Below are 26,239 nucleotides of genomic sequence, written 5' to 3' on the forward strand. Positions count from 1 at the left end.
GACGGACATTAACTGTGGACTCTGCAGCTTGGCTTTTTCTTTAAGTAAGCAGATAAACTTAAAAAATAAGATGCCATTGCTGTGGTGCATGATTACCCCTCCTCCTACCCTTTTGCTTTCCCTCCACTCTTGTGCTCTATCTGGTTTCCTTTCCATATCCCCTAAAAGGCTCCTCTCCTTTTCTCCAGCTGATTCCCTCTTCCTTCACCTGATGATCCCCCCCTCCTCCCATCCAGTGTTGCCAGGTGGGCGGTTTTACCGGCCAATTGGGCGGTTTTCCGCAACCCGCCGCAGGAAAGTTTTGCCCGCGGCGGGTTGCGGTTTTTTGGGCTTCTTTTTTGGTTCTTGGGCGGTTTTTTTGGCGGTTTTTTCGGCCGCGGGGGGCGGGGTTAGTGATGTTCTGGGCGGGGCCGATGACGTGGGAGGCGGGGCCGATGACGTGGGAGGCGGGGCCGATGACGGCAGGGGCGGGGTTGATGACGCGGGGTGGGGGTGTCGGGGGCGGGGTTTGAGTTTGGGCGGGTTTTGGGCTGGATTTAGGCTGTTTTGGGTGGGAAAAAAATTTTCCACCTGGCAACCTTGCTCCCATCATTCTGCTTTCCTTCCACTGTGCATGATCAGTTTGTAATGTCCCTTCCAGAAAGCGCTGAAAATGGAGAAAATCAAAGAAGGCTGTGTCTTGAAAGCTGATAAGTAGGAGCTAGCCATCTTGAGAAAATTGATAGTCTGTGATAAATAAACCTAATACTTGTGTAAATGATAGCATAAGCATGTATTTGTAGCAAAACTGCCGCACATCCACATCTATAGGCTGTCGCTTGAATGTCTGTATCTTCCATGGAATGCCATTCATTTTTTGAACGTGTTCATTTATAAAAACTACTTTTGTGTGCAGCACTAAATGTATATGTTTTGTTCGTGACACTCTAAAGTATGTGGCACATGGACATTCATAGACTAAGCACAAGGTAACAAAAAGAACAGGTGCAGAACCAGTGATCAGGGAGACAGGGTCAAATGATCCTTATTGTCCAGGGGCCCAGATCACTGTCAGTCTGCCCCTGGTCCTCTCAGTAAGTTTGAGCTGTATTGTCACCACAGATCCAAACAGTTTAAAAATCACATGTGATCTGTGTCCAGTTATTCTCATTGGTCAGATAAATCTGTGCCAAGCATCTCATTGATTAGAATTTCATATTTGTCAAGCTCTCATTGGCTAGAAACGTTGTTGGCTTACCCTAACCAAATCCAAAGGTACTAGTAATAATTTCTTTACCCATGGATTCCATGTTTATAATATTGGTTTTACCTTTAGAAACTTTAAATAGTTAACTTGACAATTATCTAGAAGTTATTGTAGGCAGACCTACAGATCTGTGCAACTTAGACATAACAATTTTGGACCTTTCGTTCAAAAAGTGGTCTGGGAGATAACTTTACAGCAGAAAGCTTGTCTGATTTATTTTTTTTCAGAGAGCTAAATTATGACAAAGGGTCATAAAATTGCATCTAAACATTGTATAAAAACAAGTTCACTTAATTTAAGCAGCCAGTGCTAGAATTTTTACAGTTATTCATGATGCACCTATAGTTCTAAAAGATTACTTTTAGCTCATAAGATTAAATATAAAGGCTGAGAGAAGCAAACTGAAACCAAATGAGAAGATTTTTCTTGCACTTTCAAGTGATGTAAATCTTTATTTTTTTTTTTTTGGTACTACCTGTCCCTTTTATTTATTTATTTGTTTGTTTGTTACATTTATATCCCACATTTTCCCACCTATTTGATGAAAATTGCTTCTGAAGTGGACTCATACATAGTATGACTATTTTCGGAGAGGCATATCAGGAAAACTATAGCTTCCAGCTGCACAAAATTTATCCATATTGCTCATTTTAACCAATGCTATATTAACAGATAAAATATGGAAGCTTTTCCTTTAATATCTTGCACAATAGTTTGCTGAAAAGTGTCATTTTGTTAACACAAGTTTGAATAAAATCCCATTTTTGCCTATTAATATCTCAGAAACCATATGTTCCATCTCAAAATGGGATGCAGTTTCTGAATCTACACAAAATTCTGAAGAGGTGGTGCAAATTTCACAACTGTAGGACACTTAATAGCAGAAATTTTAAGACTTAAAAGGCACCCAAACTTTTGGCCGTAAACTGTCCTGACCCCCCCCCCCCTTTTTTTTTTTTTTATAAAAGCATATCTTGAAAACCATTGAAGCTAGAAGTCTAAAAGTTTGCAGTTTTCCATCTTATATATTTAGTCTCCATTCTGTTAGATTATTATCAATTTCTGAAATGGTGAGGTTGGGACCATTGGTTGAATTGACATGGAATGACCCTGGAGCTACTAGGGCTAGTCATAAACTACCCCAAGTCCCACTTTCTTCCAATACAGCAGTTGGGGTACATGGGAGCTCTGCTCGATACAGTGCAAGCTCAGGCTTTTCTTCCTCAAGTGAGAGTGAATGCCTTGGTAGCAATCACCTTGCAGGTCCAAAGCAGCAAGATCACCACTCAGCAGATGTTGAGATCATTAGGCCACATGGCCTCCACAGTGCATGTCACTCCCGTAGTTTGTCTCCATTTGAGAGAGGCTCAGTGAACCCTAACTTCCCAGTGGTCTCAGGCTGCTGAGAATCTAGTGAATGTCATCCAGGTTCCTCCAGAGTTGAGTCACTCCCTTCTCTGGTTGGTGATACAGTCAAATTTGACTGTAGGACTACCATTCCAAATTCTGCCTCTTCAGAAAGTGTTCACAAACAGAAGCATTTAGCCTGGGATGGGGATCTCATGTCAATGGACTTCGTACCCAAAGGACATTGTCTTCTCAGAAAATATCTCCATATCATCCTTGAGCTGAGGACCATTTGGAATTCTCTAAAGGCTTTCAGAGATTGGTTACAAAATCAAATTATCCTTATCCAAATGGACAATCAAGTTGTAGTATACTATATGAACAAGCAGAGGGGTACAGGCTCCTACCTCTTATGTCAGGAAGTGATAGGGTTGTGGCAGTGGGCCCTCCTTCACGGGATGATTCTGCGAGCCACATACCTAGTGGGAAAGGGCAACAGCCTGGCGGGAAGACTGAACAGGGTAATGCAACCTCACGAGTGGTCTCTCAATATTGGCATAGCTCACAAGATCTTCCGAGAGTGGGTCCACTCATCTCAATAAGAAAGTTCTCCAGTTCTGTTCCAGGCTAAGGTTACACATCAGACTAGCGTCTGGATGCCTTCCTCCTACTTTGGGGGACAGGTCTTCTGTATGTGTATCCTCCAATACCTCTCATATAGAAGACTTTGTCAAAACTCAAGCAAAATTAGGGAACTATGATCCTAATCGCCCCTTATTGGCCGAGGCAGATTTGGTTTTCTCTTCTGGAGTTGTCCTTTGAAGAACCATGGAGGTTGAAGTGTTTTCCAACCCGCGTTACATAGAATGAGGGATCCCTTCTACATTCCACCAGTCCCTGGACCCTCACAGCCTGGATGTTGAAAGCGTAGAGTTTGCGTCCATGAATCTGCCTGAGGGTGTCTCCAGAATCTTGCTTGCTTTCAGGAAAGACTCCACTAAGAGGTGTGTTTGTTTAAGTGGAAGAGGTTTGCTGTCTGGTATGAGGGCAAGGCGTTATATCCTCTTAACTTGTCCTACACAAAAACTGCTTCAATACCTTCTGCCTCTCTCCGAGTCCAGTTTGAAAACCAACTCTGTAAGGGTTCATTTCTGTGCAATTAGTGCTTACCTTCTCCATGTAGGAGGTAAGTGTGACAAAACAGTGAGGTTTAAGCCTATAAACTGTCTTGATTAGTTCTTGAAGTGTATTTTTCCTATTAGCCAGCAGGTGGTATTTCCTTACTTTGATGCTGTTGTAGAGGAATGACTTTTCTTTAGTCTGGCACAGATAAGAAGTAAGATGCAGTATACTTTTGAAAACTTGTTGTTCTGGGCTCTGATTGGCCCAGGAGCTCAAATTCATCTAGAATGTACTGGCTTTTGCTCTAGTATCAGTTTGGGAGAAGAGAGAGATCTCTTTGCTGAGGCCCTGTGAGCAGCTATATATCCTGATCTCCCTATGTACTATTTAGATAGTAAACAAATGTTTAGATAGTTTTATAAGTAATCCTATTACAGTTACCTGTTTGTTTGCAGAACATATGAAACTATTAAAAGCTGTCAAAAACACATGCAGATTGTGAAAAATTGCAGGAAGACCTTAGGAAACTGGAAGACCAGGCATCCAAATGGTAGATTAATGTGAACAAATGCAAAGTGATGCACATTGGGAAGAATAATCTGAATCAGTTACCTGATGCTAGGGTCCACCTTAGGAATCAGCTAGGGTCCACTGGGCCTTTCTCAAATGGAGACGAACCATGGGAGTGACAGGCACTGTGGAGGCTATATGAGCCTAATGATCTCATCATTAATACCTTTTCTGTTCATTGTTCTAATTTTTCATGACAATAAACATATTTAGTTTTTTTTGCTTCTGATTTTCTGGACTAAGAATCCTGTGGTTTGTGTGTTGGGTCTGTGGATACTTTCTAATAAGTACATAAGTATTGACATACTGGGACAGTGGCCAATCTAGGTCACAAGTACCTGGAAGGATCCCAAAAAAGTACAATACATTTTATGCTGCTTATCCTACAAGAAGAAGTCGGCGAGTAGACATCTTGTAGTCCGAGACAGCACGTTGCAGTTCCCCTTGAGAAAGCCAGGAGGGCGAGGCGGGCTTGTCTGACGCTATTCAGATGCAAGATAAGTGACCGCTAGTAGCTAGCATAAAAGAAAAAGTAAAAAGTTATAAAGAAAAAAATATAAATTGAGAAAAGTGGTTAGCTGCTAGTGAAGACCAGCGGAAGGATGGTGGGTTCAAGTCTGTGATTATAAAACTGCAGCAGTAACGCAAAAAGTAGCTGCAACATTGAAATGAGACTTTGCCCTTAAACCTCCGATACACTGGTACTCCCGGTAGTTCTCTACTAATTTTGTGAGTGTTGACATTAGTACAAGTAGAGTGTAGCTGCATTTGTTGGCAGTATCCTGCAAATAAGCAGTGGGTTTTTTTTTAATAATGGTATATGTACTTTGAAGCCATCCAAACCTTTTTTAAACCCCGCTAAGCTAACTGCTTTTACTACATTCTCTGGCAACAAATTTCAGAGTTTAATTACACATTGAGTGAAGAAAACGTTTCTCATATTCGTTTTAAATTTACTGCTTTATAGCTTCATTGCGTGCCCCTTAGTCCTAGTATTTTTGGAAAAAGTAAACAATTGATTTGCGTCTATCCATTCCACTCCACTCATTATTTTATAGACGTCTATCATATCTCCCCTTAGCCGTCTTTTCTCCAAGCTGAAGAGCCCTAGCACTTGAGAGCGGGAGACTTGCCCAGAGGCGGTTGGGACCCAGTCGGTGAAAGGGAGGGTGTTAGTGTAGAGCACAAGTGGCAGGTGCAGGCAGACCTGAGCTATGGTGGTGATGGACCCTCTAAATGGCCGCATGATAGCCCCAGGCGGGTGGCTAGGCATTTCGTGACAGTAAGCCCATCTCTGTACAACCTCTAATTGTTCATTTTATGAGAAGTTTGCTGTTGACAAATCCCCACGTCAGACCTTCCACTGTGTCATGGGATCTCAATGTTGTTCTCACCCAGCTGATGAAAGCTTCTTTTGAGCCTCTTGACTCCTGTCATCTGAAGTATCTGACCTAGAAAGTTGTGGTTTTGGTAGCTGTCTATTCAGCTCGCAGAGTCCGTGAGCTTCAGGCCCTAGTTGTTGATCCAACTTACACTGTTTCATCATAATAGAGTAGTTCTTTGCATCCTAAGGTGATGTTGGAGTTCCATCTTAACCAGTTAATTGTTCTGCCAACATTTTTCCCAAAACCACATGCCCATCCTGGCGAAAGCATACTGCATACCTTGGACTGCAAGCAAGCCTTAGCCTTCTATCTGGAGTGAACTAAAGCCCATAGACGGTCCACCCAGCTTTTTGTTTCTTTTGACCCAAGCAGGATAGGGGTAGCCATCACTACTACTACTACTACTACTATTTAGCATTTCTATAGCGCTACAAGGCATACGCAGTGCTGCACAAACATAGAAGAAAGACAGTCCCTGCTCAAAGAGCTTACAATCTAATAGACAAAAAATAAAGTAATCAAATCAATTATTGTGTACAGGAAGGAGGAGGGTAGGTGGAGGCAGGTGGTTACGAGTCAAAAGCAATGTTAGGTGGGCTTTCAATCTAGATTTAAAGGTGGCCAAGGAAGGGGCAAGACGTAGGGGCTCAGGAAGTTTATTCCAGGCGTAGGGTGCAGCGAGACAGAAGGCGCGAAGTCTGGAGTTGGCAGTAGTGGAGAAGGGAACAGATAAGAAGGATTTATCCATGGAGCGGAGTGCACGGGAAGGGGTGTAGGGAAGGACGAGTGTGGAGAGATACTGGGGAGCAGCAGAGTGAGTACATTTATAGGTTAGTAGAAGAAGTTTGAACAGGATGCGAAAACGGATAGGGAGCCAGTGAAGCGACTTGAGGAGAGGGGGTAGTATGAGTAAAGCGACCCTGGCCAATTTCCATTTGGCTCGCAGACTGCATCTCCTTCACTTATGCCCATGCAGGGCTGACTTTTGTGTGCTCACTCTTTGATGGTCGTGACAAGGCTTATAATGTCAGAACCGTGGCTACGTCGGTAGGTCATCCTCCATAGAGAAGATTTTCAAGGCTGCAATATGGGCTTAGTCCACACATTTACATCTCACTACTGCCTTGAGCCAGTATACCTGACGTGACAGCTGGTTCGATCAGACAGTCCTGCAGAATCTGTTTGGTGTCTAGAATCCAACTCCACCTTCCTAGACTAAAGTTTATGTTCCAGGCTTCACCTTCACAACTACTAGTTTCAGGTTAATTGGCTTTTGAGGCCTCGACGTTTTGAGTCTCTATTGTTCTAACATCACAGTTCTTGGTGAGCTTGATTAGCTAGGGATTCCCACATATGAGAATACAACTGGGCTCACTTGTCCGGTATTCTCACATACCCTCCAGTTGTGTTCCTTTAGCTGTATTAACTGGCTGAGGGTCCTTTGCTTGCACATCGTACAGGATAGCAGTGGTGTGCTGTCAGAAGTTTCTTAAAGCATCTGTATGCTAGCCAGCATCTGCACTGTAGTCCGTCTGATGTTGTCACCCACATATGAGAATACCTGGCCTGCTGTTCTCGGACAACACCTGCTACAGGTGAGTAACTTTGCTTTATTTTATTCTGAATATATCATATTTTGACTGTCATCTTAATTCGACTAGTTAATCTTTTGTAGTCTACAATTAGAGTATAAATTATGTATTGTATTGTAAATGTTGGCCACAAGCCCATAGTGGTAATACTATAATATTACTTTTAATGGCCTGCTGCCATCATTTTACAAGCAGTCACCAAGAACCAAAGGTGTGTGCTAGGGAAAGGGTGGGGAATGAGTACAGGGCTACTTATGGGACACTTTTTTTTTTTATGGATTGCAAGGGGTCCTTTGAGAAGGGATGAGTTTTTTGTTCACTTTTAAAGTTATTGGGAGGCAGGTTTTTTTTTTAAATGTTTTAAACTGTGCCAGTCTTTGTGGAATGGCTTTTCAATGGAAGAGCTGGAACCAGACTGTACCTTAATTCAAGAAAGCATGGGACAAGCACAGAGGGTCTCTAAGTGAGAGAAAGTGATAGCAAAGTTTAGCAGATTGTATGGTTTATGTATTATACATTTTTGACATGCATTTTCATGGTTTGCAGCTCATTTAACTTTCAGTGCAGTACAAAAATTTGTGTTGGGTGCATTATGGCAGTAATGTACATTTGTCAATAATTCAGCTTAATAAATCCCTGTTTGTATCTGAGGCAGTGGAAATAGACGGAACTTGCTCAAGGATACAAGAAGATTCTATGTAGAAGAGCAATTTGAACCTGGCTTTACTGGTTCTTACAAATCTATTCATTAGTCTGTTGCTGTCACCCATGCAATAGCCTATATCAGCAGATGCCCAGGAATCTACTTGTCTGGTTTCCGTAGTACTTGTTTTGATTGTGAGACTAAAATTTCACATATTTAATTATTTAATAAAGAAATAAAGCTTGTCCCATTTTATACTGTCACAAGCCTCTTGGGATATACAAACCTCTAAAGTACCCGTGGCTTCTACATAACAGGTGAAAGCAAATCTATTCACTTCTGTGTTGGGAAACAATTGAGTTGTATGTTTACTGAGCGATTTTCTGAAATAAGTAGTTGGCAGGGATTCTTGCAGACCTCATGAGGCTGGTACTTTGAAATTGTAAAACACCCACATGAACTCATTCTAAGAGCAGCTGGAAGTAGTGAATATAAAGTACAAATGACAAACCTTTGTATGCTATACATTTGTTTTCTTAAGTAATTTCTAAGTAACTGTAGAATGTAGATTTTTTTTTTTTTTGGGGGGGGGGGGGAGGGAGATCATTTTAAAACCCCTTGAAGCCAAAAGGTGAGTTCCACCCCCCCCCCCCCCATCCTACTAGACCAATCTATACCAACAGGTTGTGTCCCTTCCCAACCAGCAGATGAAGGTAGAGATCCTGAACCTTTCCAGAGGTAGGTGCAGGCTGGAACATTTTCGTATTTCTCTTCTGCTAACAGATGGTGAGGTTGAACGGGTGCAATAGGTTTGTAAGGCAGAAGGCCTGACCCCTTGGTCCACAGTTCACAGCCTGTGTTTCCTTGGGCCATAGCTCTTGGCATTCAGACCGTGGACCTTACTCCAGTTGAGCCTGGAGACCATGCAGGAGTCTGTGCCCTATGCTTCAGCCCATAAGTTTTAGCTTGCTGGTTGTCCTGGTACAGGTCCCTTAAGGGCCACTGGCAGCAGGTTGGGGGCTGTTTTGTAGAATGCCTCCCTTCCTTCCCCAGCCTGCTGCAAAAAGGGGAAGAAAGAAGAGTGCCTTATTCTCCTAGCTTGTTTAGAGAAATAAAGTTACACAAAAAAAACTGGAATGATGTGACCTTTGGGGAGAACAGCATAGTCCTGGCATTGGAGAAGGTGTAGTGTACACTACAGAATGACACAGGGACAAAATTTGTCCCCTCCCCATCTCCGTGGGTTCTGTCTCTGTCCCTGCCCCATCCCTGTGGGTTCTGTTCTGATCTGCAGAAGCCTTGAACACTTATGATTTTATATTTAAATCTTTTTATTAAATTATAAAAAAGTAACAATATGCTGTGCAACTGTTGTGTATGAATTACAAATAGAAAATAACTAGCAGCGATAACCCTCCCACTACCCTCTACCCTTCCAACCCCAACAATAGCTGACTACTTCTACCTCAAGGAATCCTAATCCACTCTGTTAAATTGTCCAGTGGTACAAAATACAACCCATTCTTTATGCCCTAGAGGGGAGAAATATGCCCTATGAAGCACTGTTATGATTTTTTAATCTGTGGATGAATAAGAAGTCAACAATCTCAGGATTCAGTTTAGCTCTCTTGTCTTGCACAGTCCCTCCTGCAACAGAAGATGTCTTCTTAGAAGATGTGCTGGTAGCAGGATGTATAGGATCCCCCATGCAAATTTTGCTAGCAGTGGTCAGCATGTTTGCTTGTTTTTCCAAAAAATAAAAATATTGTCATCTTCATCAATGAAACATAAAACAGGCCTCAAAGTAGAAAGTGACATGGGACAAAGTTTGTCCTCATCCTCACGGGCTCTGTCCCCGTGTCATTCTCTAGTGCACACCTAACCCTATGGTGCCTGATGACAAAGGCATGGGGCCTGTAGGAGCTGACAGAGTAGAGTTCTGCTGGCTCCTTTCGTTCCACTTGCTCTGAGGCTGCGACTCGCATCTCTATGCCAGTTCCTGTGATCAAGACCAGTGAGCGCTATACAGCTGGGTTGGAGACAGGCTGGCATCATGGCTGCCATTCCTGCCAAAGACAGGAGAGCTGAGGGTGTCATCTTAACAATGATGTGCCCGAGTGTCAGATGGGCTTGGGGTGTCTTCAGGAAGTGTGGGTTAAGATTACACCTCCCTTTGCATCCTGGAAGCCTCTTTATCAGGGGACCCCTTGGGGGTGGGGGAATTAGGGCCAAAGCTGGTTCAGGCAATTGTGGATTATGTCCATGGGCTTTTGGTAGGAGGCTGGTCTCTGAATTGGAGTCCCTCCTCCTCTGCAGGGGCCTGGGGAAGACCCAGTGGGCGGCAGATGAAGCATGGCTTGCGTCCCAGACCTTGTCTCTCCTGTGTCTCAAGAATATCCTTTGTTTCCCATGTATCATGTCCTATAGCCCCTTTATCCAAGGGAGGGTGACATGGGGGCAGAGGACCTATCGGGGGGGGGAGGGGAGAGGAGGAGGGTTCTTTCCTGTTGGCATCCTTAAGAAAGAGGAACCATTACTCTGATGTAATGGGTTTGGCCCAGCAGCTTTCTTCCTCAGGGTGGGAACCCCCATTTTGGAAAGCCTTCAGGAGCCCTGGAGGGCTTTACCCTCCATAGAGCCCTATCAAAAATGCTTCTGGCTGAATGGGAGGCTCTGGAGGGCCCCCTCATGAGCAGTGAGGCACCTGGTTAAGGTGTACCCACTGCTTTGTGATGGGGAGGTGAAGGAACTTCTTCAGCTCAAAGTGGCTGCCCTGGTCACTGTAGTGACCAAAAAAAAGACCACCATTCGAGTAGAAGGGGGAGAAGTTTAAGGAGTTGCTCCATCTTTGTCATGCACCGTGTTAAAGAGGCCTTCTTGTCCACAGCCTTTGATTCGGGTTTCTGTTTCTGCAGACTGTGTCACTGGGCACAGCAGCTCCTAACATTGCCAGAAATGGCATACCTGGAGTCTTCCTTGGCTAATGCCCTGTATGACCTGATCGGTATCTCCTCCTGTTCCATCATATTGGTGGTAGTAGCCTACAGGTGCCTGTGGTTGCGCCATGGAGTGACAGCCTTAATTTCTAAGGTGTGCCCAAGTAGGCTGCCTTTCCTGGGGCAACTGCTCTTTGATAATGATCTCAAAAGCTTGACGAGGATTTGGGGGTAGCCAGACCCAATTGGTTGTTAGAGGACCTCCCAAAAGCAACTCCTAAGACTTCAGACACTAAAATGTGGCCCAGGGACTGGGGGAGGTTTCACCAGAGCAGGCAGTGTCTCACTGCCCTCCAGAGGCCAAGATACAAAAGGGGCTGTGATTTCCGGGGGCAATCAGATTAGGGACGCTGCTCCCTTCCCTGATGCCTCCATCGCCATGGGGCCTCTGTGATGGTGCTGTGGGTCCCTCGGAGATTGAGTTGTACGGCAGGTTATTTGTCTTCCATGAGTGAGTCCTGTAGGTGGTATAACAGGGATATGCCCTGGAGTTCACCAAACCCATTTCAAATGCTTTTATGGTATCCCCTTGCAGATTACCTAAAAAAGAAAGACATGTAGGGGACCATAAGCCATGTAAGGTGCTTAGGGGCAGTGGAGCTATCACCCCCCCCCCCCCCCCCCAAGAGAGGGGGCTCAGCTGTTATTCCATCTACTTTGTGGTCCCAAAGAAGGGAGGGTTTTTCTGTTCCATTTTGGTCTTGAAAGGGGTCAGTGTCTCCACTACATTTTGGTGATCCATCTCGATCAGGCCAGGTGAGTTTTTCTGTTCTAGACCTGATGGAAGCATGCCTTCCCATCCCAATTCAGCAGCACCACAAATGGTTCCTGCATTTTTGCATCCTGGGCAACCATTTTCCATTTGAGGCCCTGCCCCTTGAGCTGGCGACAGCACCCTACATCATCTCCAAGTTGATGGTGACACCATTTCTCTGTCAGCAAGATGTATGGGTTCACCCCTATCTGTATGATTGATGATTTTGGTGGACTCAGATGTGACCTCATGGGGCATTGCCTTGGCTTCATAGTCAGTTATGCCAAGAGTTAGCTGGTGCTGATGCAGATCATGGATTACCTTGGAATATAGTTCAGTACCGGGAAGGGGTTTGTTTCTGTCCTAGTGGAGCGAATGTGCAAACTTTCAGACTCAAAAAGTGGGCCTTCTGTGTGTATGCTGCTCTGAGCCTGAAACTACCTACAGCTCTTTGACTCAATGGCAGCAACCCTCAAGGTTGGTCCCTGGACAAAAGCTCACATAAGACCATTCTCTGATATCTGGAAGTTCCTAATTCATTCTGCAAGTCAGATTGTTCATCCTCTTTTAGGGGCAGTGCAAGGGAGAAGCAGCCTCTAAATTGCCAATAGCATGACTGAAAGGATGCCTATATTATCTATTGCAAGATAATTCCCAAAGGACTGAGGGTGCATTCTACTCAACGCCCATGCAACATCCTTGGCAGAGGCTCAAGCAGTAACAGCAGAAAATATCTGCAGGACAGCAACATGTTTGTTACTGCACTATACGCTGGATGCTCTATTGAAAAAAGTCTCTACCTTTATCAGGACAGTCATTCAGGGGGACCTTGTTTTTACCCTACCTGTGAGGGACTTCTTTAATATATACTGTTGGTATAGACTGGTCTAGTAAGATAAGGAAGGTGAAAAGTATTCATACCTGTTAATTTACTTTAGTCCTACTAGACGAGTCCAGAGCCCTCCCTGGAATGCTGTAACATAAGGATAGTGATCCTTGGGTCTGCTCTTCTAGGATGGCAGGGGAACTTTCAGTTAGCTATTGATGATTATGATTTGTGCAGAAATTCCCTAAAGGATTAAAAAGTTTCACTAGGTCGTGACTTACATAGAAAAAATTGTTAGTACCTATCCAGCATACTTCTGTCCTGCACCAGCCCTTATACCAGTGAAGTCACTGGAAAGGTACAGTATCTGTTCTTCTGTCTGCTGGTCAGGAAGAGATACAGCCCGTTTTGGTATGGACTGATCTAGTAGGACTCAAGGAAAGGAAATTAATAGGTATGAATAAATGTCACCATCTAGACTAGACTCAACTCCTCTTGCAAATGTGGGACAAAATTTATGCAGTGTTTACTTTCTTTTCTTTAATTGATTTAGGCAGTGGAAAACCTCTGCTCATACAAGATTTCTGCAAACCTGTATAGACAACTGCGGCAGATTTGTGAAGACCACATCAAAGCACAGATTCACCAGTTCAGAGAATATCCTTTCTAGCTATAAAACAGCTGAAGTCTTGTAAAGCTTGGAATATAATCAAAAATTGTACCATTAAGAAGCATTAAAAAACTGAAAAATAATTAGAAGTGGTCTTTTGGCCCAGTTACAGGTATTTGGATAGCTAAATGGGACTGAAATTCTGTCTTCTGCACTATTTCAATCTCATGGTACTTGAGCTTAAGAGGGTTGCATAGACTTTATAGCCCGAGGGAAAGTAGTACAGGCTATTTGTCAGTTTTAAGGGCAGCATTCCCGTTGTTTGCTCCTAGGTGGCGCAACACCATTTATTTTCAGTTATCTAATAACCCCTGATGTATGTGGCTAAGCTGACAACAAAGTTGGACTTGTTATGGGCCGTTGTAACCATGCCATTTGAATATTGTGAAAATTTTTCTTTGATGTGAATAAAAAATGCTTTAGAGCTCCAAGCTAGTTCTGACTATCTACTACTTTGGAGTTCTGAAAACTGAATAAGTAGAACATTGTATCATATTTCTGTTATATCAGTGTACATGGATACCATTTACATTTTGGCTTTAAATGATAAGTAGTTAGTAGTACTGTATGTTTACCAAATCTCTGAGCTGTTCAAGTTTGTAGCAGTTTTGTAGATGATAAACTTTGTCCTGTGATTGGCTTGTGTGCTTTCTCTTAATTTTCTTAACACCTCTTCATGGATTCCTTGGATAGTGTTCTTTTCCTGAAGAAAATAGATAAATGCTGGCAAGATCATTGCAGACAAATGGTAAGTCTAAAAATATAGTTACTTTCTGGTGCTTGAAACCCCTGAAGGGCTCCTAGTACTGTATTAAGGTTTATATAATAGACAATATGGGCTCATTTTCTTCAAAATGCTGAACTTCATAAGTAGTTGAATGTCTGGAGATAAGAACATAAGAATAGCCATACTGAGTCAGACCAATGGTCCCATCTAGCCCGGAAAACAGTGGCCAATCCAGGTCGCAAGTACCTGGCAGAAATCCAATTAGTGAGATGAGACAGCAAAGGGAGTAAAGAAACCTGAACAACAGTGGTGAGAAAGAAAAGGTTATATTACCAAAATAGCTTAACAAGGGAAAACCAGATAGGAGGCATCGTAAAGCACATCAAGTAGGCTATGTGATCTCCTATAGCACTAAGCTATTCTAGATCTGCAGCATATCATGTGTATGAATCATTTGCCTCCTATGCTTGGTTAAATTCTTTTCATTGTTAAATTAATTGTTTAATTTTATTCACTTTTATATGTAAATAGTGCAATAAAACCCAAAGAACAGGGACCCCGATGCTTAGCTAATAACTGCAATGGCACAGCGCTGAAGGTCAAGCAGAGCTCCCAACGCCCACTATGAAGAGAGCATGGCATTTCGGTTCAGACGAACCTGCTTCCGGGGGAATTTTAAACTGGTCGCTGAACATGTTTTTGTCACGTGCTGGATTGTAATTTCATGCGAGTAAAGAATTCTTTTGACAGGGTTCAGGAACTGTTGCTCCACAGTCTGCTCCCGGCTTCTCTGTCACCAGAGGCCCCGCTGTGCCATTGCAGTATTAGCTAAGCATTGGGGTCCCTGTTCTTTGGGTTTTATTGCGCAATTTATATATAAAAGTGTTTAATTTTTAATTTAACAGTGAAAAGAATTTAACCCAGCATAGGAGGCAAATGATTCATACACATGATATGCTGCAGATCTGGTACAGTTTAGCACTATAGGAGATCACATAGAGGGGCATAATTGAACGAAAACGTTTATCTCCGAGAACGGGTCCGTGAAGGGGCGGACCGAACCGTATTTTCGAAAAAAAATAGACGTCCATGTTTTATTCGACAATTTGTGAGCTGGGCGTTTTTGTTTTTCAGTGATAATGGAAAATGAAAGCGCCCAGCTCAAAAACGAATAAATCCAAGGCATTTGTTCGTGGGAGGGGCCAGGATTCGTAGTGCACTGGTCCCCCTCACATGCCAGGACACCAACCGGGCACCCTAGGGGACACTTTTACAAAAACACAAAAAAAAGGTAAAAGAGCTCCCAGGTGCATAGCACCCTTCCCTTGTGTGTTGAGCCCCCCCAAATCCCCCTCAAAACCCACTGCCCACAAGTCTACACCATTACTATAGCCCTAAGGGGTGAAGGGGGGGCACCTACATGTGGGTACAGTGGGTTTGGGGGGGTTGGACGACTAAGCATTAAGCAGCACAATTGTAACAGGTGGGGGGGGGGGTGGGCCTGGGTCCACCTGCCTGAAGTCCACTGCACCCCCTAACAACTGCTCCAGGGACCTGCATACTGCTGCCAGGGAGGTGGGTATGACATTTGAGGGTGAAAATAAAAAGTTGTGAAACATCATTTTTTTGTGGTGGGAGGGGGTTAGTGACCACTGGGGGAGTCAGGGGAGGTCATCCCCGATTCCCTCTGGTGGTAATCTGGTCATTTAGGGCACTTTTGGGGGCCTTATTCGTGAAAAAACAGGGTCCAGGAAAAGTGCCCTAAATTCTAGCTACAAACGCATACTTTTTTTTCCATTATCGGCGAAAGGCGCCCATCTCTCCTCGGCCGATAACCACGCCCCAGTTCCACCTTCGCCACGCCTCCGACACGCCCCCGTCAACTTTGTACGCTTCCGCGATGGAGTGCAGTTGAAAACGTCCAAAATGGGCTTTCCATTATACCGATTTATTCGTTTTTGTGAGGTAAACGTCTATCTCCCGATTTGGGTCGAAATCTAGGCGTTTTTCTCTTTCAATTATAAGGTGGATAGCCTACTTGATGTGCTTTATGATGCCTCCTATCTGGTTTTTCCTTGTTAAGCTATTTTGGGCTTTTTGGTAATATAACCTTTTCTTTCTCACCACTGTTCAGGTTTGTTTACTCCCTTTACTTTCTCATTTTCCTATTGAGGCGCAACAGTTGTTCCCTTATATATTTTTGTAGAAACCCAATTAGTAGCAACATTCCATGCTACCAATCCCAGGGCAAGCAGTGACTTCCCACATATCCATCTCAATAACAGACTGGACTTTTCCCTCAGGAACTTCTCCAAAACCTTTTTTTTTTTTTAACCCAGCTAACCGCTGTTACCACATCCTCCAGCAACGAGATCCAGAGCTTAACTATTCTTTGAATGAAAAAAATATTTCTTCCTATTTTGCTTTAAAACAATTTCCATGTAATTTCACTGCGTGTTCTCTGGTCTTTGTACTTTTTGAAAGAGTGAAAAATTGATTCACTTTTACCTGTTCTACCCCACTCAGGATTTTATAGACCTCAATCATTTCCCTTCTTAGCTGTCTCTTTTCCAAGCTGAAGAGTCCTAACCTTTTGTAGGATCTCCTTATATGGGAGGAGTTCCATCCCCTTTATCATTTTGGTTGCTCTTCTTTGAATCTTTTCTAATTCTGCTATATCTTTTTTTGAGATACACTGACCAGAATTAAACGCAGTACTCCGGGTGAGGTTGCACTATGGAACGATGCAGAGGCATCCCTTTTCTAATAATTCCTAGCATTCTGGGCAGAAGACTATAGTGTATTGTCTACAATGACATCTAGATCTTTTCCTTGAGTTCTGATTCCTAAGGTGGACCCCAGCATCAGATATCTATGATTCAGATTATTCTTCCCAGTATGTATCACTTTGCATTTTTTTTTCTTACATTTGTACCCTGCGCTTTCCCACTCAAGGCAGGCTCAAAGCGGCTTACATGGGGCAATGGAGAGTTAAGTGACTTGCCCAGAGTCACAAGGAGCTGCCTGTGCCTGAGGTGGGAATTGAACTCAGTTCCTCAGTTCCCCAGGACCAAAGTCCACCACCCTAACCACTAGGCCACTCCTCCACATATATATTTGTCCACATATATATTTTATCTGCTGTTTGGATGCCCGGTCTTCCAGCTTCCTAAGGTCTTCCTGCAATTTTTCACAATTCACATGTGTGTTTGACAGCTTTGAATAGTTTGGTGTGTTCTGCAAATTGAATTACCTCACTGATCGTTCTGATTTCCAGATCATTTATAAATATATTAAATAGCACCGGTTCCAGTACAGATTCCTGTGTCACTCCACTATTCACCCTCCTCCATTGAGAAAAATGGCCATTTAACCCTACCCTCTGTTTTCTGTCCAATAACCAATTCCTAATCCACAGAAGGACATTGCTTCCTATCCCATGAATATTTTAAAATTTTTCTCAGGAAATCTAGATACACTACATCAACTGGCTCACCTTTATCCACATGTTTATTCATGCCTTCAAAGAAATGATCCAAACTGGTGAGGCAATACTTCCCTTGTCTGAACCCATGCTAACCATGTTTGTCTGTGTTCTGTAATTTTTTTCTTTTATAATAGTTTCCACTATTTTGCCCAGCACTGAAGTCGGGCTTACCGGTCTGTAATTTCCTGGATCACCCCTGGAACCCTTTTTAATGCATCCTTTCTATTGCAGAGATTCGAAAACTTTTGAAAGATTTCACGTTACCCCACTTAGCATAGTTGTTGGTGGGGATACTATAGCTAGTACTATTCTGCTTTTATCCTATTGCAGTGGGATAAAACTTGAACTGTCTGAACTTGTCCCCTGGACATAGAGCTGCCTTTTCACACTTAATGCATCAGTACTCCCCTTCTTGCACCTTGCATCACATAAGAATAGATGTACTGATGTACTGAGTACCCAGTATCCTGCTTCCAGCAGTGGCCAATCCAGGTCACAGGTACCTAGCAGAATCCTAAATAGTAGCACGATTTCATGCTACCAATCCCAGGGACAGCATTGGTTTTCCCCATTAAAATTTCCACGGTAAAGGTAGGGGCTGCTTCTGTGCATTGCTCGGAAAATGGTTGTGCATCGCTCGTAATGCACATTTGAATGCTTAACAGCTCATTTAAATAGATTAGCATAGGATTCCCATTGTCTTCTGCCCCACATGGTAGAAAGCATACAGAGACCCTTTGTGCATCTCCTATTGAATAATGTACTCACTAAACTGGTTGGAACCAGTCTAAAAAGCATGTTGCTGGCCTTGGTAGGCTTTGTGCATCAGGCCCTAAGTGAATGATGCTAAAGTATGTGTTGAAAGCCACTTTCCTTGGGTCACAGGATGGAAGGTGTGATGAGATAAAGATTACTGGCTTTAGGGAATGTTTGTCAGAGAATGCATAGGAGAAGGGATTGAGACCTTTTTTTTTTTTTTTTTAAATTCCAAACATTCCTGAATAACATTTCTCTGAAGAGCAGGATTGAATAGGGTACATAAGTGGGTAATATCATTGCTTGGTATTGGAGCAGAACTGTACTCCAAGAACTAGTGAAAAGTTGAGTCCACATGGCTTTTCATATGCACAGCAGAGTCCTCAATTGAAGCTCTCCTAAAACTTCCAGATGATCGCCTGATGTTTCATCATCTTTCACTTTTTATAAGAATAACTATTTTTTTACTGTGGAAACTTCAGACTATGGCACAGACCAAGCCAGGTTTCTTGTCCTGCCCAACTTGTGAAAGAAGAATCACAAAATCCAGTACCTCATGCTAAGTGCCACATCTGTTTGGTGTCAAAGCATAAGTGGAAAGAATGCAAGCCCAAAGGGACAGACTTAATCAGCTCTGGAATCATTACAACACACATGGCTTCTTGTGCAAAAGGCAGAGTACAAGGCCTCAGTTGACTGGTGTATTACAGCAAGTCTTCCTCTGCTGATGTTACTTCCATTCCCTCACACAGTCTTCAAGAGTTTGGATATGTAGTGTTAATGCCAGAAATCCTCTACTTTGGTGAAGGTCTTAGCCGAGACTCCTCAGCCTAAAACATAAGACTGGCGTACCACAGATCAATCCAGAGACTTGTGAGTTGTGTCCCTCTACCAGCAGGTGGAGATAGAGAGAACCTCTGAGGTTTGCTATATGTGGACCTGTGCAGCCAGCTGAACCTCAGTATTCTCTCTATTTAGCAAGTGGAGGGACATCTCTGTGCAGCTCTGGTTTGATCTGGCTACTGGTGTCCTTTGGGTCTAGTTTAGCACAGACACGGTTGAGTGGCTGTTTGCAGCTTGTGGTGTACACCTGGTGGTGCCAGGTCCCTCCCGGTCTCCCCCTACCGTTCCTCCATCGCCCGGGGCTATTGGCCTGATCGGGTGTTTCCTTTCTCTCCTGACTAAAGTAGGAGACTTTATTTTTGTTTAATCATACGGTGGAACTAGACGTTCTGCTGAGTCAGTTTTGGAGCAGGCATTTGTGGAGCGTGTCAGTGCCTTCTGAGGCGGCTAAGCGTTGCTCCCGGTGGGGGGGCCAGAGAGCAGCATCGGGGAGTGTGAGTCCTGCCGCCGTCAGCCCGACGGGGTTTCCCCTCAGGCGTCCAGTGAGTCTGAACCACAGGGGATAGTTTCGGTGGTTTCCTCGAGGCAGTTAGTGCAGGGCGCGTTGGCGGGCGCCATTTTTTCCTCTCTGGCACGACCACTTGGCAGTTGATAAACAAGAGGCGCAGCGCGCTTCTGTGGCACAGGCTCCAATGAAGGGAAGCGATGTACAGAGAGCAGGGGAGTTCCTTGCAGTTCCTTTTTCCCCGGATTTTGTTTTATTAATGCACAATGCCTTTCTTTTGAAGAAGTCAGGAGCTTCTCTGGCAGCCCCGTCTCTTCTTCAGCAAACTTCGGTTGCTGCAGCCTCTCAGTCTTTCCTGCCAAAACATCCCTGGGTGGAGATTTTGGATCCCAAGGAGCTGACACAGATGGCCCGGTTTTGTCTCCAGGCTGTCCCTCAGACTCTTTGGATTTAGCAGATGAGGTCACCCTGCCCTCTGAGGAGGGGGATGATCCGACGGCTGCCTGCCTTTTTCGCAGGGAAGAGCTTCCCTCCCTGATCGTTAGGGCTTTTGAGATTTTGGCCATTTCCCCCCTGAATCGTCAGGGGGAACAGGTCCGGTGCCCTCTATTATGTCTGGCACCAAATGCCCACCTCGTTCTTTTCATGTGCATGAGGCCATGAAGATCCTTTCTTCGGCGCAGTGGAATACGCCGGACAGTGGACTTAAGGTTACTTAGAACTATGTCGCGTCTTTACGCGCTACTTGCTCCTGACTTAGACTTGCTGAAGGTTCCTACGGTGGATTCCTTAATCACAGCTGTTGCTAAGAAACCCACTCTCCCTGTGGATTTTGGCACAATGCTCAAGGACCCTCAGGATCGTAAGTTGGAGACTTGCTTGAAGCTGTCCTTGAAGTAGCGGCCCTTTCCCTGCAGGCCTCAGTTTGTGGCTCCTATGCGGCGCAGGCATGCTTATCGTGGGTACAGGAAGCCTCTCTGGAAGATCTCGTGGCTGTTTTGCCAGCCTTGGAGTCCAGTTTAGCCTTCCTTGTGGATCTTCTTTATGATCTTTTGAGGGCTTCAGCGAAGGAGGTTTCCCTAGTGGTCACCACGCGTCGCTGGCTGTGGTTGCAGCATTGGGCTGCAGACGTGGCCTCTAAGTCAGGTTTAGCAAGGCTTCCTTTTAGGGGAAAGCTTTTGTTTGGGACAGACTTAGAACAGATTGTGAAGGACCTTGGTGACTCTTAAGGTCCAGCGCTTCCCGGAGGATAGGTCCAAGTTTGTACGACCGGCGAGACCTAGACCTAAGTTTAGGGATACACGGCATTACCGTCCAAGTCACGGAGCCACTTTTCAGAGAGCAAGATCGTCTCAGAGGCCTCAGCCCTTTCGAGGTGACAGGCGGGCCTTCCTTTCAAGTAACAGAAATTAGCCCGCAGCCAGGTCCGCCCGATGATGCGGCCCTGGTCCATATCCAGCCGGTTATTGGGGGCAGACTGTCTCTGTTCCTGGTTGAGTGGACCAGGGTAACATCCGACGAATGGGTCTTGGAGATTATCAGAGACGGCTACAAGTTAGAATTGGCTCGTCCGATAGTAGACTCTTTTCTGGAATCTCCTTTCAAATGTCCCGCCAAGGTGCAGGCCGTTTGACACACTCTCCTCAACTTACAACGACTGGGTGCCGTCCAGCCTGTACCCCCAGCAGAAAGAGTGTGCGGTCGATATTCCATTTATTTTGTGGTGCCAAAAAAGGGCAGTTCTTGGCGTCCCATCTTAGATCTCAAGTGCGTCAACAGGTCCTTACGGGTTCGGCTTTTCCACATGGAAGCCCTCCGATCAGTGATCACAGCGGTACAGCCAGGGGAGTTTTTGACCTCTCTCGATCTCAGAGGCCTAGTTACACATTCCAATCTGGCCTCCCCACAGTCATTTTCAGTTCAAAGCAATGCCCTTCAGGCTAGCCACAGCGCCTCGGACCTTTTCCAAGGTCCTGGTAGTAGTGGTGGACTATCTCAGGAAGGAAGGGATTCAGGTCCATCTTTATCTAGATGACTGGCTTCGGGCGTTTTCTTTTGAGGAGAGTCGACGGGCAACCGACAAAATGGTCGGGTTGCTTCAGTCGCTTGGTTGGGTGATCAACTTCCCGAAGTGCAGCCGAATGCCTTCCCAAACACTGGAATACTTGGGGGTGTGCTTCAATACCCGAACAGGGATAGTTTCTCTTCCTTCAGCTCGAGCACAGCGGTTACAGGCTCATTTACGAGCGCTGTTTCAAACTCTGAACCCACGGGCTTGGGACTATGTACAAGTTCTAGGTTCCATGGCCTCCACCTTGGACATGGTAAAGTGGGCCAGAGCTCACACACGCCCCCTCCAGTGGCACCTTCTGAGCTGTTGGTCTCCGCTCTCAGAGGATTAGGAGGTTCAGGTGCCATGTTCGGCCCATCTTCACACAATCATGCACTGGTGGTTCATTCAAAGAATCTGGTGTTGGGCATTCCTCTGGCAATCCCAGACTGGAAGATGGTGACCACGGATGTGTGGCTGGGGGGGCTCATTGCCTTCAACAGACGGCCCAGGGCATTTGGACTTCGACGGAGGCATCATGGTCCATCAACCGCTTGGAGTTACGGACGATTCGTCTGGCCCTTCAAGAGTTTCTGTCTCTTCTCTGCGGTTGCCCAGTTCGAGTTCTTTCAGACAATGCAACGGTGGTCGCCTATGTAAACCGTCAGGGTGTCACCAGGAGTGCACCCCTAGCACGCGAGGTGGCTCTGATCTGCTGTTGGGCAAAGACTCATCTCTCTTTGTTGACAGCGGTTCATATAGCGGAGTCACAGTGTGCAAGCAGACTTTCTCAGTCGCCTCCAGTTGGAGCTGGGGGAGTGGACGCTCTCCCTTCTGCCCATTGGGGGATGCCAGAGATGGACTAAACGGCCACCGCATTCAATGCGAAGGTTCCCTGTTTCTTCAGCAGGAGACGAGAGCTGGGCTCAGAAGGCATAGATGCCCTTCTTCAACCTTGGTCCAGGGGCCTGCTCTATGCCTTTCCCCCGTGGCCAATGGTGGACAGGTTACTGACTCGCATTGCCAGTCATCCCGGTCAAATGATCCTAGTGGCCCCAGATTGGCCCAGATGACCCTGGTACACAGATGTGATCAGGCTTCTGTTTGATTGTCCTTTTCTGCTACCGTTGCAGGACGGTCTCCTGCTGCAGGGGCCAGTCACGATGGAGGATCCCTCCCCCTTTGGTCTTACGGCCTGGCCCTTGAAAGGGCGAGGTTGAGAAGAAAAGGGTATCCGGATGCGGTTATCGCTATGATGCTGTAGGCTCAGAAAAGATCCACCTCGATAGCTTATGCTAGGGTGTGGCGTACCTTCGATTCGTGGTGTGCGAGTTGGGGATTGTCAGCGGATTCGGCTTCAGTATCGGTTATCCTCGGGTTTCTTCAGGAGGTTGTACAAAAATCACTTTCGTTGAGTTGTCTTAAGGTGCAGGTGGCAGCTCTGGCATGTTTTAGAGGCCGGCTTCAGGGGGCGTCCATCGCCTCCCACCCGGATGTGGTTCATTTCTTGAGGGGCGTAAATTGTTTGCGTCCTCCTCACGTGCCAGTTCTGCCATCCTGGAACCTTAATCTAGTTCTCAAAGCACTTCAGCGTCCTCCTTTCGAACACTTATCGGGGATTACGATTAAGGATAAATCCACGGATAAATCCTTCTTGTCTGTTCCCTTCTCCACTACTGCCAACTCCAGACTTCGCGCCTTCTGTCTCGCTGCACCCTACGCCTGGAATAAACTTCCTGAGCCCCTACGTCTTGCCCCATCCTTGGCCACCTTTAAATCTAGACTGAAAGCCCACCTCTTTAACATTGCTTTTGACTCGTAACCACTCGCCTCCACCTACCCTCCTCTCCTCCTTCCTGTACACATTAATTCATTTGATTTGCTTACTTTATTTTTGTCTATTAGATTGTAAGCTCTTTGAGCAGGGACTGTCTTTCTTCTATGTTTGTGCAGCGTTGCGTACGCCTTGTAGCGCTATAAAAATGCTTAGTAGTAGTAGTAAGGATCTCACCTTGAAGGTGATTTTTCTAGTAGCCATTATTTCTGCTCGGAGAATTTCAGAGTTGTAGGCCCTTTCTTGCAGAGACCCCTTCCTGTGTTTTGCGGAGGTGGGGGTATCTATTAGGACAGTTCCTTCATTTTTGCCCAAGGTGTTTTCTCGTTTCCACTTGGGGCAGTCCCTGCATTTGCTGGTCTTCCGCCGGGAAGATTACCCTGAGCAATTCCGGGCTCTTCGCTGCCTCGACGTGAGATGTGCTCTTCTCAGGTATTTGGAGGTGACAAATGAATTTCGTCTTTCTGACCATCTCTTCGTCGTTTTTGGAGGCAGTAAGAAAGATCATAAGGCATCCAAGGACACCATAGCCCGTTGGTTGCGGAAGGCCTTTGCTTCGGCATACATGGCATTGGGCAAGCAAACCCCTTTGCAAGTTCATGCTCATTCTACTCAAGCTCAAGCTTCCTCCCATGCAGAGTCCTGTTTGGTTTCTCTGGAAGATATCTGCAGGGCAGCTACATGGGCTTCGGTCCATACATTTACTCGTCATTATCGGGTGGATGTGACAGCTCGTCAAGATGCGGTGTTTGGCTCGTCGGTGATTTCTGCCGGGTTGGGGGTGTCCCGCCCTACTTGAGGACTGCTTGGGTACATCCCACAAGTCTCTGGATTGATCTGTGGGACGCCATGGAAGGAAAAATTCTTACCTGATCATTTTCTTTCCATTAGTCCTAACAGATCAATCCAAAGCCCCCCCCCCCCCCCCCCCTGTGTTTACTGTCTGCGGTTTAGTTGCGGTTGTTTAGTTTTTTTTTTTTTTTCGGGTTCCGTTCTGAATGTTCCTTCGTTTGATTAAAAAATAAATAAATATAGAAGTGGTAGAAGTATGTTGGGCAATTGGTCTGACAATGTCAGGAGAGTTTTTTATTGTTTCCATTCCACTGCTTTGGTATCGTTCATACTGAGGTTCAGCTGGCTGCACAGGTCCACATGTAGCAAACCTCGGAGGTTCTCTCTGTCTCCACCTGCTGGTAGAGGGACACAACCCACAAGTCTCTGGATTGATCTGTTGGAACTATTGGAAATAAAATTATCAGGTAAGAATGAATTTTTCCACCTTCTGCAGAGTTGTACAAGTCTGAGAATTAGACAGCTCCAAGGCAGTTGACAAGTGCATTCTTGGAGCATAAGGTGCTACTTTCAAATGCAAACCTCTCAAACTTCTGCTGAGTCTCTCTTCAGTGCCCTTGGTGCCTAAGCAGACTGCTTGCCAACACCCTGCACACTGTTTCTAACACAGAGCTAGTTCAGGCAAGTGCAGGGTTCTGGTCTAGTCTCTGAGGCTTCACAACATTCATTTGTACTGGATACTCTGAGTGCTCAAGCTGCAAAGCTAAAACAAATATATTTAGCCTCAGTTTTAACCATAGTGGCAGACAAATCCTGTGTCGCGGATCTGTTTTCTCTGTTGGAATAGCCTCATTCATTTTTTTCCCAAAGATAGAAACGTAGAAACATGATGGCAGATAAGAGCCAAATGGCCTAGTCAGTCTGCCCGTCCATGGCAACCATTATCTCTTCCTCTCGCTAAGAGATCCCACGTGCCTGTCCCATGCTTATGACATTGTCAAAGTTACTGCAGAGACCTGCCCAAGAGTAAGATAGCAAAGATCAAGCTGCACCTCAAGTCGCTCAATCCACAGGTTTAATTTCTGCACCAAGAGAGCCTTATTATTCCCAGGATCCTACCATTGTGTTAGTGCTTGTATCTACCTCAGACTGAGTCACAGCAGTCTGTCTCACCTGGTCCTTTAACCAGATTGCAGCTGATCAGTAAGAGATGATCTACAAAGTGGTTCAACCTTAAGCTTGGGAGTCGCCAACTTGTTTGCCTGATTCAGTCCTGCTTTTCAATAAAGCAAGGTTGCTTTCCTGTATCAGGTATTTTCCTTAAATAGCAGGATTAATCAGGCACACAGTCTTTATTCACAAATCTACTATATTTCTTTGAAGGGGTGAATAAAGATGTGGATAAAGGTGAGCCGGTCAGTATTGTGTATCTGGATTTAAGTACTCCGTGAAAGACTCCTGAGGAAATAAGAAAGTCATGGGATAGGAGTTAATGTGGTATTGTGGATTAAAAACTGATTAAAAATAGAAAACAGAGTAGGGTTAAATGGTCAATATTCTCAATGGAGAAGGGTAGATAGTGGGGTTCCCCAGGGTTTTGTGCTGGGACCACTGCTTTTTAACATTATTTATCTTGAATAGAATGATGTGGTAGCCGTGTTAGTCCACTTTTAAAGGTAATAAATAGAATTAAAACAAAACAGAAAAGAAAATAAGATGATTGGACTATCTTAATATATTTTCTTTTCTGTGTTTTGTTTTATTTCTATTTATTAACATTATTCATAAATGATCTAGAGATGGGAATAACCAGCAAGGTAATTTATATTTGCTGATAGTTATTCAAAGTTATTAAATCGCAAGATGATTGTAAAATATTGCAAGTGGACCTTATGAGAGACTGGGCATCCAAATGGAGATAACGTTTAATGTGAGCACATGCAACGTTTAATGTGAGCACATGCAAAGTGATGCATGTGGGAAACAGGACCCCAAACTTACAGCTATGTGACGGCAGATTCCACATTTAGGTATCACCACCCAGGAAATGGATCTAGGTGTCATCATTGATACGTTGAAACCCTATGCTCAGTG

The 26,239-nt window shown here is 44.9% G+C and overlaps 1 protein-coding gene across 1 annotated transcript in view; it reads left to right on the forward strand.

The window, feature by feature from the left end:
- Nucleotides 1–26,239, forward strand: part of CUL4B (cullin 4B) — a 117,516-nt gene that overhangs the window by 27,290 nt on the left and 63,987 nt on the right. The window contains exons 4-5 of the mRNA XM_030210525.1: nucleotides 13,035–13,138; nucleotides 13,830–13,899. Coding sequence (XP_030066385.1) covers nucleotides 13,035–13,138; nucleotides 13,830–13,899 — 174 coding nt within the window. The remainder of the gene's footprint in view (nucleotides 1–13,034; nucleotides 13,139–13,829; nucleotides 13,900–26,239) is intronic.

Source organism: Microcaecilia unicolor, chromosome 7, assembly GCF_901765095.1.
Source record: "Microcaecilia unicolor chromosome 7, aMicUni1.1, whole genome shotgun sequence".
Taxonomy (NCBI): Eukaryota; Metazoa; Chordata; class Amphibia; order Gymnophiona; family Siphonopidae; genus Microcaecilia; species Microcaecilia unicolor.